The sequence below is a fragment of the Suricata suricatta genome, chromosome 9 (genome assembly GCF_006229205.1).
Source record: "Suricata suricatta isolate VVHF042 chromosome 9, meerkat_22Aug2017_6uvM2_HiC, whole genome shotgun sequence".
Classification (NCBI taxonomy): Eukaryota; Metazoa; Chordata; class Mammalia; order Carnivora; family Herpestidae; genus Suricata; species Suricata suricatta.
Window position 1 is genome coordinate 54,026,923 of NC_043708.1, and position 14,369 is coordinate 54,041,291.

The following is a 14,369-nucleotide window of genomic DNA, read 5'->3' on the forward strand; positions in this document are numbered from 1 at the left end:
CAAAGGAGAATAACGTTCAACATACTCTATCAGTCACTATATAAATGTATTATTATATTAAATAAAACAAATAAAATATTAGAGAGTGATAATGCTAGGGGTTGTAGAACTTTAAATATCTGTCCTCTAAAATATGTCAGGTTCCTCGTGCTAAGTAACATTTTACAACCAAACTAGGAAAAACAATGCTGTGTCAACTTCTCATAGTGAATCTAGCTTTCCATCTCTTAGATAATAAAACATTCTATTTTTGAAGACAAATGTTTCAACTGTAATTTAGTACTGAGTACATTTATAATCGATGCTTAAATAATTTAAGCTAAGTGAATTAGACCACACTTAAAACTAAAATCAATTTATATTTGTTGGATGAAATAGCTACCTCTCAAATATACTTGTGTCCTGGCACTAAACCCCAAGTACTAGACTATGGTTTTTAAAACTTTATAAATTATTTCTATGGTGCCATAAAAAGGTCATCAGCATGTTCTCTAGTGGCTGCATTCAAGAGTCAGAGGTCTTGAATTATATTCTCACTATGTAAGTGATTTTTTCATACTATTAAATAAATCAAATAACCAATAGCCAAATATAATTAGCTTTGAATATGGGCTGATGATATTACATGCGGGCTTTTAAATTAGGACAGGTAACTCAGCTTAACTTTAATCTTCCTCCTTCTAGGCCACCATGCTTGGTGATTTAAGAAAGAAAATGTGGGTAAGATTAAACAAAATATACAAGTAGAAAATATCTATTATTATCTTTCTTATGGAGCATGTTATCTGTAGAATATAAAAACATGATTTCAAAAGGATACATGCACCCTGATGTTTATAACAGCATTATTTACAATTACCAAGGCACAGAAGCTGCCTACGTGCTCATTGATTGATGATTGAATAATGATGTGGTATAGACATACAATGGAATATTATTCAGCCATAAAAAAGAATGAAATCTTGCCATTTGTAATGGCATGGATGGAGTTAGAGAGTATAATGCTATGCAAAATAAGTTAGTCAGAGAAAGACAAATACCATACAATTTCACTCTATGTGGAGTTTAAGAAGCAAAACAAACAAGCAAAGGGAAAAGACTCATGTTTTTTTCAAATCAAGAAACAGACTCTTAATTAGAATAAACTGATGGTTGCCAAAGGGCATGAGTGTAGGGGGATGACTTGAATGGGTACTAAGCATTAAAAAGTGCAATTTATGGAGGGGTTGAGTCATTGTGTTGTACACCTGAAGTAATGTATGTCGACAAACCAGAATTGAAGTAAAAACTCAAAAAAAGTTTTTTAAAGAAAAACACAAAAATTGACTATCTTATTGAAACTTAAATGTTATATGTCATTTACTGAATATTTCTTGGGTCTAGAAGTACATCTCATAAGTTCATCATGATGCTCGTTTCCTTATTCATTAATCTCCCCTTTAAGAACTTTTGATAATTTTCTACTCTACACCTGCCCTGAGATTCCATATAAAATCCTCTTGATACAGTCTTTCTTTATTTTCTTAAATTTACCTCCTCTTCCTGTCCATACTCACTCCCTTGGTCTCTAAATTTATATACTGTACTTAACTTCATAGATCTAATTCCCTACCTGTTTCCCCACTTAGGGCTTCTCTTCTGTTTCCAATAAATAAGAAATCCTAAATTCTTTACTATTTCTAGATGACTTTTGCCTATATTTATGAATGGTATTTTTTCATCTACTATACTTAATACATGTAATCTTTCTCTTATTCACATTTTTTTGGTTACTGTTGAATTGAAGAATTATTACCAATATCAAAATTATTAATTATAAGGACTATAGCAATAATAGAGTTACAATCAAAACCAAGAAAAAATAATGTAGCCAACTTAGGGAAGAAACAAAGAATCAAATAGTATGTGATTAGATCACTGTCAAATATCTTATGGTAAAAATATGAGAATATAGTTGAATATGTGAATAATTCACAGAGTAAATAGTATAATGTAAAGATAACTTCATAGACCTCAGGGTAAATATTAAAACTGTTGAATATCACATTAAAATCTACACCATAGAACAGAAGCAAAATATAAGTCCACAAGATGAAAAACAAAAACATTAGTGATAGTACAAATAAAATATTCCTTAGAATTAAAATATCTAAAATTCTGGGGAAAGATAAAATTTTTACTTACTTACCTAAAATAACTGGAAATTGATTAATTATCCAGTATTTTATCTTGCCTCTAACTTCAAAGACAGTCTGGAAAGGAGCACTGCTGTGTACATTACCCTTGATGCTAATTAAATATATAAATACAGTATGCTTGATGCATTAAAGAATTGATTGATTTACTAGCTAGATGTTCCTTTTCAAATACAACCACAGGGAGCAGCTTTTATGGCTGTAAAATACAGAGAATTAAAATGTTACATAAACAGAATTACTATTGACATAGAGACATCTTATATCTTCACTGATATAAGAGAAACTATGAGAATAATTTGACCATACTAATGAAGTAAATGCCATTACCATCATTAAAATCGTTAATATATTTTCAGAATTACTAACATTGATTTGTTCTTGTCTCCTGCTTTGTGTCAAAGACATATTAATCACAATTTTGGCCACATATTGAGATCTGAGGAAATTTTGAAATTCTAAGGAGTGCAATAATAGTGACTAACTTGATATTTTTTCTTTGGAAAACTTTAAAGCTACCTACATCCATATTTCTCTCTTGTGAGCTAATGCTCAATATAATGGTAGAGGCACTGTAATAAGTATCTGTAGAGGAAAAATAATTTAATATATTTTTGGGGATTGGGAGTTTTAGAATATATCATTTATGTCATTAAAACTGTGACCAGTTTTTCAATAATTTAGCACAAAAGAGTAAACTGTGATTTATGTGATGGGTAGAAGTTAAAAATTTTTGAGATACTCTGCCCCCACACAGACTGTCTGGAGTGGGAGTGAAAACCCAAAATAGATTTATTTCTGAGATAATTCTGGTGTCCACTAAAGTTTGAGAAATGCTGTAGAGACCAGTGTCCCTTAAAACATGTTGAAGATTCTCTTTTGAAAAAAGGGTTTGTCTACATTGTGTAGAATTGTAGAATTGTCTTGAATAAAAGAGAGTAGGGAAAGTAATAGGGCAATTGGACCAGAGAATTGGAATTTAGAATGATCATATTGTATTCTTTCAAATAGTCTGCCCAAAGCAAGATTAGACTGTTGGTAATTAGTTATTACAGATTTCATTTACCATGTAAACAAGTAAAAGTGTTTTTGGATTACAATATCAGATATAAATAATAATGCATTTGTATCAAAGTAAGAATCATTGCAAATTTTAATTTCCTAATATATTGGAAATTATATTTTAAAAGTAAAAATGAAATTATCATTCTAGTTCTTGACTGCTACCTTTTCAAGCATTTGACAGGGAGTTAATAGAAAAAAAAATAGAGCATTAAAAGGGTACCAGCATAAAATTATTGGCAAAAATTCCAATTCTTGAAACATTTAAAGTAAGTAAGCTTTGATATATATACCTTTTACAATGACAATTTATTTCCTAATTTAATAAAGTAAACCCAAATTAGTACTAACAAAAACAGTAAGTACAAAAAAAAGATGAAAAAACCCACCAAGCATTGAAATATATAGAAAATATGTACAGCCAATTTTACCTATTCACAACTGCTAAGAATGTATGGTTTAATTCATTTGACTCACACCCTCCACATTTGATTCACAGTCAGGATCGCCACCATAAGGAAGCACTGAGCAGTTTTTGAAAGGCAAATCTAGGAAGTAATTTGGATAAATTAATCATAAAGAGGATGACACATAGAAATATTATGTGAAGACTGCCATGACTTTAGGAGAAAAAATAAGTTTCTTTTCCTAGAGAAGAGCAAGAGAAGGGTAGTTAAGCACCCACAACTAGTGATTTAAATTTGATTTTATATAGTATATAGTTATATATCCCACATATGAAAGCTCCAAATTTTATTGCTATTATTATCAATCAAAATTTTACATTTTAAAGTAGGTTCTGGTTACCAGTTCCAATGGGGGAATTTTCCCATACCAATAAGCAATTATCTGGACACCTACTGGGTGTCCCTATGACTCCATTCAATTTTAATACCTATCTACTTAAAGATATCATCAGATTTCACAGGTTAAGGGTTCAGTCTTCTAAGACTGGTTCTTCCCTTTAACACCAGTCACAATCCCCGAAGGTCACCTGTGCTTCTGACCTCCTGGCTACAAATTGTAGGTTCCAATAATTCCCTCCAACTCAGGATGCCAATCCCAAGCCTAGGTTATTACCTGTTACTTCTGAAGGGCTTGTTGTAGATTAGAGGTTTTCACGACCTCCTCTTTGGGTCTGATTAATTTGCTAAAGCAGTTCACAGAACTGAAGGAATCATTTTATTCGTTAGACTACTGGTTAGCTGTAAAAGGATGTACCTCAAGAACAGCCCGATGGAAGAAAATAGGGCAAGACATGGAGAGAGCACACGGAGTTTCCATTCCTTTCTTAGCACACCATGCTCCCCAGATCTTCATGTGTTCATCAACCTAGGCACTCTGAACCCAATCCTTCTGGGTTTTAATGGGGACCTTATTACAGAGGCGTGATCGACTACATCGTTGGTACTGGAACAATGTGAACCTCTAGCCCCTCTTCACTGCCCCGAGAAGGGGGTGCAAGGGGGAAAGTGGGTGGATGAGATTGAGAATACCAGTGCTCTAATCACAGGGTTGGCTCTCCTGGCAACCAGCCTCCTTCTTTAGCTATGGGACAAAAGTCACCTCATTAACATTACAAAAGACACCTTTTAGGAAATTCTAAAAATTTTAGATCTCTGTGCTAGGAGTAAGAGAAAGAGCAAATATATATTTCTTAATATAAATCACAATGCCACATACATGAAGACAGTAGAAATTACACTTTATGTTACTCTTTTATTACTCTCAGCGTTAATCACCATACTTTGAGATACCAATCTTAGAAACATACAATCATTTGTAATCATTTATTTATCTTTATTTTCACAGTGTGACTTTTATGTTTATAGTGCATAAGTATGTCTTGTTTTAGAAGTTGCTGTTGATGCAACCATCTACTTCTTTGTTCCTATCTTAGCCCAGGAACAAAATTTCTTATGATACTTACTAAATTAATTTGATATAAACACATAGATGTTCAAATGTCACTTATTCTCTTCCTTGATCACCTAAAAGATTAAGAAGCACAAAATTCTGACAAGTATGTGTTAAATAAAAATAAATATGCTTATTTAAGAAGAATACCCAGATTCTTTTGGTATTTTTGTATCTTGTTTCAATTTCTCTTTCTTAGTTATCACCCTAATCTCATTGTAGAATTTCCCCCATACTTATAGCTAACTCCAAATTTGCCATTTCTCAGTTCTTTTTATATGTAGCTACTATTGCAATATATTTATATGGCAAACATACAGGATTTGTCTTGTATTCTCAAAGCAGTGTATTGAGCATCGTAGGAGACCCAAAATTAAAAAGGATGTAATACCTGATCTAAAAAGAATTTCAAATTTAACGAGCAAGTTACACATTTCTAATAACACAAGGAGACACGAAGTTCATGGCTTGGTGAAGACGGTTTGCGTTGACGTAGTAAAGTACTGAAGGTAGTTTCAAAAAGGATCATGAAGTCTCATGGCTCCACAAATGGAATTATGATCTGGGGACATTATTCAATCTTATTCATTTTAGCGGTCACAAACTGCTTTAGTTTTTTCTGGGAAACTCTGTCTGTCCTTCTGTTCTGCATGATAGCCTTGCTGGATAGAGAATTCTTGGCTGCAGATTTTTTCCATCAGCATTTGAATGTATCATGCCAGTCCCTTCTGGCTTGTGACGTTTCTGTTAAGAACAATTTTACTCATTGTAAGTAGCACCAGTAGGAAAAGCTATTTTTTTTTTTTTTTTACCTCTTTTGCTTAGAGGGTCATTGGATCAGTTTTATTCTGCTTCAACACAGTGGTGTTTCTAATCCCTAATAAAGTCACTTCTTAGGTATGCTGTGGTCTTACTGTTGGTGCTTCTCCCCATACCCAATAAATACGCTGCAATTTTAATACCCAAGATGATAGTATTAGGGATTTTTAGGCCTGTGTGTAGTGCTTAGATCATGAAGGTCGAACCCCTTGATTGGATTAGTGCCTGATAAAAGAGGCTCCAGAGAAATCCCAACTCCCTCTACCCTGAGAGGACACAGAAAAAAGGCACCAGCTAAGAATCAAGAAGAGTGACTTTACCAGGATGCAAATAAATTTAGAACTGAGAGCAATACATTTTTGCTGTGTATAAGCTATCCAGTGTTTGGTACTCTGTTAGAGAAACTTGAACTGACTAAATAACACAAGATGTCTATACATTTACCTTCTACCAAAATATGAGTATTTGAGTCATTTATCTCCTTTTTGCCAGTGGGTAGTACCAGACCTGGGACAAATTAAATGCTGAGCAAATGTTTGTAGAACTGAATAAGTTTGATAAAGGTGATTGGGGATTTTGAAATCTTCCCTTAGAAATAAAATAGAGTCTAGCAATTGGAGATTTCCTGTGAATACTCTTAAGCCACTCCCCCTCAGAAACGCTTTCAAATAAAAAGTTTCCAATCACATTCAATTAACGTTTAATATTTAAATTGTTAAATATGATAATGTATAACTCTAATGCACCATTTTTATTTTCTTAGTTCAAGTTGTAAAGTCAGACCCACTTTATTATCACTTATTCTAGACATTTGCACATCTCATACTTACTACGGGTCATGCAATATGCTCTATCTGAATAGGTATCCCTGATACTCCTTTTCCTTATAAAGACAGCACAACAAAAAGACAGCCTAAAACAACTATTTCAAAAAGACTTCATAAATTCCACTGATGGGCATTTGTGCTACAATAATATATTTAGAGTACTTATTGATGGCTTTTACAGGTTTTCACGTTGTGCTACTAAAGATTGTGAATGATTTTATGAACATAGATAAGTTATGCATTCTTTGTGGAAAGCATTATATACTTTTTGGTGCTCTCTTAATTTTTATGTCAGTATTCAAATCATAAGGGCAAATAAAAGTAGTTAATGACCCACTTTACTAATCTGTATGTAGAGAAAAATCTTTGCTGGCATTTGAGAATGCTGGTTGTGGGAGCAGTCTCCAAGATGTTGGTATGTATTATGGACAAAGAGACTGGCATATTAGTTAATAAGCCCAAAGTTTGAGATGGCTGTTTAGTCTAAAAACTGGATTTCAATTAGGACAAAAATGAAAGATGAGGGTTAGTATATGATAAAAGAAATTAATTATATTTAGGCTTGAGAACAAGTGAAATAGGTGTGACAATGAACTTAGTGTACTCAAAGTAAATTCATTCAGTTAACAATTAGGATAATCAGGGGGCCTGAGTGGCTCAGTGGGTTGAGAGGCTGACTTTGGCTCAGGTCATGATCTCACAGTTTCTGGGTTTGAGCTCTGCATCAGGCTTGTGCTGACAGCTCAGAGCCTGAGCCTGCTTCAGATTCTGTCTCCCTCTCTCTCTGCCCCTCCCCCACTCATGATCTGTCTCTCTCGAAATAAATAAACATTAAAAAATAAAAAAAACTAATTAGAATAATCTGATTTATGACACTGAAGAACATTCCATAACCAATCATATCATCAAGAGAGTATAATAATTGTAACTTACGTATACTAGCAAACATTGTCTTAAAATGTATGAAGCAACACTGGAGAGATTCGAAAAGATAAATAGTACCATAGTAATACTTGGAGACTTCAATAAGCCACTTTCAAAAATGGATAAAAGTGACCTTCCATAAACAATAAGAATTATAGGTGAGTACTAGAAAAAACTGTACATCAACAAATCAGATAGCTTAGATGAAAGTGACACGCTCTGAGAAACACATTATCTAAACTGACTCAAGAGTAAATAGAAAATCTCAACATGCCTATAACAATAAAAATTAGGTTAATAATCTGAAATCTCCCAACAAAGGTACTCTAGGACCATATGCCTTCACTAGAAAATTCTTTGAAACACTGAAAGAAGAAGTCACACCAATTCTTTTCAAACTTTTCCAGAAAAGAGAAGAGGAGGAAACACTTCTTAACTCATTCTGAGGGTCCAGCATTACCTGATACCAACATTGGATAAAGACCTCACAAGGAAATAAAACTACACACCACCATCCATCATGTAAAGACATGCAAAAATCCCTAATGAAATACTGGCAAAATAAATACAACAGCATATTAAAAGGTTTATATATCATGACCACGTGGAATTTATCGTAGAGATGCTATGGACAAAAGATAAGAAAACCAATGTAATATACCACATTAATAGGATGAAATTAATTAAACAAAACACATGACAATGACACCAAAAATCATTAAAAAAAAATTTAACACCTTTTCCTGATAAAAACACCAGGAAACTAGGAACAGAAGAGAACTTCCTCAACACAATAAAGCCCAGTTTTAAAAATTCACACTCATCTTGAAAAATTGAAAGCTTTCCTTTAAAATAAAAAATAAGACAAGGATGCCTATTTCCACGACTGTCCTTCAGTTTTGTACTGATTTGTAGCCAGAGCAATTAGAAAAGGAAAAAAGCAAAAAAAACAAAAAAAACAAAAACAAAACAAACAAAAAAAAAACCCTAAAATACAAAAGAAGTAAACTACCTCTATCTATATATGTTATGATTCTATATATAGACATTGTAAATTTTCATAAGAAAGCTACTAGAGTTAATAAACAAATTCAACCAAGTTGAGGAGTACAAGATGAATACCAAGAAATTAGTTATTTTTTGATATATGCAATGAAGAATTCGCAAAGGAAATTAAGAAAGCAATTCCATTTACAATAACATGAAAAGAATAAAATGCCTAGGAATATATTTGCTTAAGGAGATGAAAGATTGTGTACTGTACACCATAAAACATTGTTGAGAGAAATTCAAAGAGCCATAAGTAAATGGAAAGACATCCCATGTTCAAGGATTGGAAGATTTAATATTGTTATGATGTCAGTACTACCCAATTGATCTACAGGTTCATTGTAACTTCTATCAAAATCCCAACTGCTGTTTTGCAGAAATGGAAAAGCTAATCTTATAATTCATTTGGAATTGTAAGTAGCCCAGAGTAGCCAAACCATTTTGAAAAAGAACAAAATTGGAGAACTCATACTTCTGGTTTCAAACCTACAAAGCTATGGTGATCAAAAAACATTGTGGGTACTGACATAAAAACTAATGTAGACCAATGGGATTGAATATAGAGTCTAGAAATAAATACATCTGTGGTCAACTGACTTTTGACTGGCCTGAAAAATCCATTCAATAGGGAAAAGTACTTTTTCTGGAACAGATGTCTATGGGACAGTTGGATTTCCACATTCATTAGAATAAATTTGGAGTTTCCCCTCAAAACATATAAAAACTTACTCAAACTGGATCAATAACCTAAATATAAGAGCTAAAGCCATAAAGCTCTTAGAGAAATACATAGAGATAAATTTTGATGACCTTGGATTAGGCTAAGAATACAACACCAAAAAGCACAAATGCAAAATAAAAATACATAACAGGACTTCATAAAAATTAAATGTTTTTGTTCATCAAAGGATATAATATCAAGAAAGTTAAAGACCCACAGATTGGAAGACAGTAGTTGCAAATAATACATCTAATATCCAGAAGATATAAAGAATGCCTTCAACTTGGTAACAACAGATAATTCGGATTAAAAATGGGCAAAGAACTTGATTTGGCATGTCTCCAAAGAAGATATGCAAATGGCTGATAAGCACATGAAAAGAAGCTCAGCATCATTGTTGATTAGGGAAATGCAAGTCAATATTACAATGAGATAATCCACACCTACTAGGATCACTATTTAAAAAACTGAAAATTAAAAATGTGGGGAAGTAGGAACACTTGCACATTACTGGAATGAATGTAAAATGGTGTAGCCACAGTGGAAAACAGTTTAGCAGTTCTTCAAAAGATTCAATATAAAATTATTTTATGACCCAGCCATTCAATTAAAATATTTGAAAATTGAAAAACCTAAGTATGTAGTTGAACACCAATGTTTATTGTAGCATTATTAACAGTGCCCACTAAATGGAAACAACACAGTGTTCATCAAAAGATGAATGGACAAAAAAAATACGCTACATATATTTCCAGAATATTATTCAGCTATAAAAAGTTCTGATATATGCTTCAACATGGACGAACCTTGGAAACATTATAGTAAACGGAATAAGACAGACAAAAAGGACAATTGATGATCCCACTGGCATAAAATATCTAGAATAGGCAAAATCATAGAGAAAGTTGATTAGAGTTTACCGGAGACTGAAAGGAGGATGGGTATAATCGCTTAATGGTGACAGGTTCTCTGTGTGGGATGATAAGAATGTTTTTAAAATAGTGGCGATGTTTGCACGATATAAAATGTCAAATTTTATGTCATATATATTTTCCACAATAAAAAATGTTTTTATAAAAAATCGAATGTAGTTTTCTTATATATTATATGTGTATATCAAATAAAGCAATCATGAGCTAGGGGCTTTGCTTTTACTTTGGTTGTATGTAATATATTCTGTATCACTTGCATTTTTAAATAATTGCATATGCCTTAATACACACACACGCGCGCACACACACACACACACACACACACACACACACCCCATTTGCTAAGTAGATCTATGAGATGTCAGTATAAATACACTTTGGAAATAATCGAAGGAATAAATTTCTAACTTATGTAAAAGTAGAAATAATCTGAATATATTTGCACAAAACAAACCAAGAATCTGTCACAAAACATTCTATATATGTGAAATGGGGTTTCACATAATTAAACAGACAACAAAAACTTGTAAAACTAAATTTAAAGCTACTAAGACACAAATAAAGTGGAAATTTTAAATCATTTGAGTTTTCCTTCCAACGCCAACAATAGTCCTTTATCACTAAACTTTGGTTCCATACATCATGGATTTCAAAAATCATGACTATAGAATTTCAAAATGTAAACTATGGTTTTCAGGCCATTTTCATGTCTCACAAACTCTACCAATGCTGCATTCAAAATTCTTTTGTTTGATTTTCTTGTATGTTTGATGCGGTTTATATTATGTATAATATATTTTACTAGTTGATCTTTAAATATTCATATTATTACAATATATATTTCTAACTGCTGGGTTACTTCCAGTATTACTTAGGAATGTTGAATAACAGGAAAATGGAAGTAGTTTCCAATCCATATTTAATAATTTTACAGTTGAGATATTTTACCATCCATTAAATTACCCCTGTGACATTATAAGCTCATTTAAGAAACCATTCCTACCTTTCCTCAAAATATTATTTTGTTGCATTTCTGCAAAATTTTAACTTGTGATCATTATTCCTATTTAGTTAAGGGTGTGCACTTGTGTCCTCTGAATCTCATTGTATAAGAAGTAAATATCTGCCCATACACAACTGAGTACTGCACACTTACAGAATCAGACACTGGGCCTCAGTCTTCCTTACAAGCTACATTTCAAAAAGTGAAAATATATACAGTATTTTAATCAGTGCCTGATTAATCTTGTTTGAATGTTTGCATAAATGAAAGTTTTAGATTTATGTGTAGGGGATACAAGGCGAAGACTTAAAACGATTAAGTGTAATTTTAGTTCTAACACACTAAAAAGCGTGTTCCTTGGAATAAAGAAGTGAAGAGATGAGGCTATGTTATCATCAAGAAAAATGTCAGAAAGAGAAAGAATCAGTCCCAAGACAGATAAACAAGAGAATGCTCTTGAAGAAAAGTTAACAGGTTTTCCTGAGAGAGACCTTAAAAAGTTAAAGTCTGCACTGAGATCCAGGAAAGCCATTTGCGTTCCAGAAGTTTTATATTTGAGGAGAAAAGTTGTATACAACAGGAACAGATTTGCAGATGCATATTGTTCATTTTGTGTCTTCTTTGTCACCATACCCACTTATCCATGCATGTATACATGTACACACACACACACACACACACACACACACACACACACACAAAAACAGGATTGCTCCAGGGAATTAGAGTTGCCAGGAAACAGAGACAATGAACCATTTGCCCAGAGTCACAAATTAACTACGTTTCAACTTGTTGCTTCTGTTTCAAGCACCCAGTGGGTGTGTCTGGGAGTGAGTGTGTGTATCTCTTTAAATTGTTGTTTAGTGTAGTTAGGCTCTGAGCAGATTTCAAGTGCCATCTAAAGGCTAATAATAATCTGGAGCCTCTCTTTGGATGGTTGGATCTTCACAATAGTCTAAGACATGTGGAAGGGCTAAGAGACCATCTAAATTTCTTAAAAGACAGTGTTCTGGATTAAGACAAAAATTTAAAGTACATATTGCTTTTAATGAATGGTAACTAACAAAATTGTAAAGCAACAGATATAAAATCCCTAATATTTTAGAGAATCTGAATTCAGTTGCTAGTGGCAATGCTAGTACTATTTTTTAATTGAACTTATCGCTTACACAAATGCAGTGATAAGTTTACATACATTTTCAAATTTTACACTATTTCTGCTGTGATAGCACGGAAGGGTAGTTGACTGGCCAAATTTGCTCAGCTCTCGATTTTGAACAAAGGCCTGCTTGATACCAAGGACAGCTCTTAAATGCTTAGGCTTGGATACTGCTTTAATAGGACTGTATTAACATGTACTGGCTACTGAAATGTCTTCCTCTGACTTATGCTGGTGTTAAATCAGATGTCTGGTCTTCTTTATTTACCTTTTATTTACTTTCCTTCCTTATTTAGTTTATTTGTAATGGTGCAAAATTGGAGAAATGGGCACTTAACCATGAAAGATAAGGCCTAAAATTATCAAAACTCTTTGCCCTGGCCCTCTAGAAAAGCAATGAATCTATTTGGGTTAATTACCACATATGCCTACCTTGATGCATTCTGAAGCTCAACTAGGGGAAGAGAGCCCTCCTCACTTGGCCTCACACTGAAGCACGACACTCGTGTAAAGCTCATTAAACAGCTGCACTGCTCTCCCACGGACGCAGGTGCGTTTCAGTCACGGCAGAAATAGTTCCAGTAGTATAAAGCAATTGTGATTCCTTACGGTTTTGCATTACATAAATGTTAAATGCTATTATTAGTCCTTACCATCATCATTTCACCATTCATACCTGAATCAATGGATATTTCCACAAATCAGGCACTGTACAAATGCTGTCATAGTAAAACATTTATTTGTTAAAGTGATATAGATTATTCAAGATTCTACAGTCTTAAATCATGGATGGCAATGTAACATGGATTGATACAGAACTCGATGCCAATGTTGGCTTTTCTCTTTCCTTCTTAAAAAAAAAAATACTTGTAGGCCAGAAGAAAAAAAAAATTGGTTTTAAAAGAAGATGAAACATGGTCTGATAGAGCCAGCTCCGCCAGCATCCGAGACTTCTGCTTCGGCTCTGTGAACAGTTTCTTCTAGGACACCAGTTCAACAATTAGCCTTTGTGAATTGAAACATTTTTAAATTTTATCCAGTAAAAATATCAGTGGCAACTTTTTTTCAGGAGAGAAAGAAGTAGTGCTCTTCAGATTAACTCCAGCCTCTAAAAAAAAAAAAAAAAAAAAAAAAAAAAAAAAAAAAAAAAAAAAAGAAACAAAAAAGAAAGAAAGAGGAGAAAATACATAGGTAATAAGATCATTGTGGTAGCAATGTAGAAGTTACTGAACTATAAACACATAGGCAGGAGTTTTTTGCTATAAAATACAAGACATATCCCTAAAAACTATCTAGACATGTACATCAGCTTTTAAGATATTATTTGGTAATTACAAATTAGTGAAGATATAAAGAATCTCATTTTAAAAGGGAATCTAAATGTATTAAGCCTAAATAGTTATGAAAGTCAAAGGCAAATTGTGGGAAGACATTTTCCCCTGCTTTGTTTTTCACATTTATATCCTCAGGTTAAGAAAAAAAATTAATGTTATTCATTAATGCATACCATTTAAATTTTAACAAATATCATACTGGTTTTAAAACTATGAGCATATTGGATCAAATTCATCACACATAAAACCTAAGTGATCTCTATTTTTAAAATATAGTCTGTTGAGAATTTTGTATCATACTGAAATTTTATAAAATTTAATTATACATGAAATGTCAGTGAAGACTATTATTCCTCTTCATAAATTAGTTCCTCATCTATGGAACAAATAAATGTGTAAACTGACAATAATGCACAAGAAAGACAT

At 32.8% G+C, this 14,369-nt stretch overlaps 1 protein-coding gene across 3 annotated transcripts in view; it reads right to left on the reverse strand.

The window, feature by feature from the left end:
• Positions 1-13,329: 13,329 nt before the first annotated feature.
• Positions 13,330-14,369, reverse strand: part of LRFN5 (leucine rich repeat and fibronectin type III domain containing 5) — a 251,407-nt gene continuing 250,367 nt past the window's right edge. For all 3 annotated transcript variants that reach the window (XM_029952656.1, XM_029952654.1, XM_029952653.1), the window contains one exon: positions 13,330-13,717. Coding sequence is in view for 2 of the 3 variants with exons in the window: in XM_029952654.1 (XP_029808514.1) it covers positions 13,700-13,717 (18 nt within the window). In the remaining variant the exon portion in view is untranslated. The remainder of the gene's footprint in view (positions 13,718-14,369) is intronic.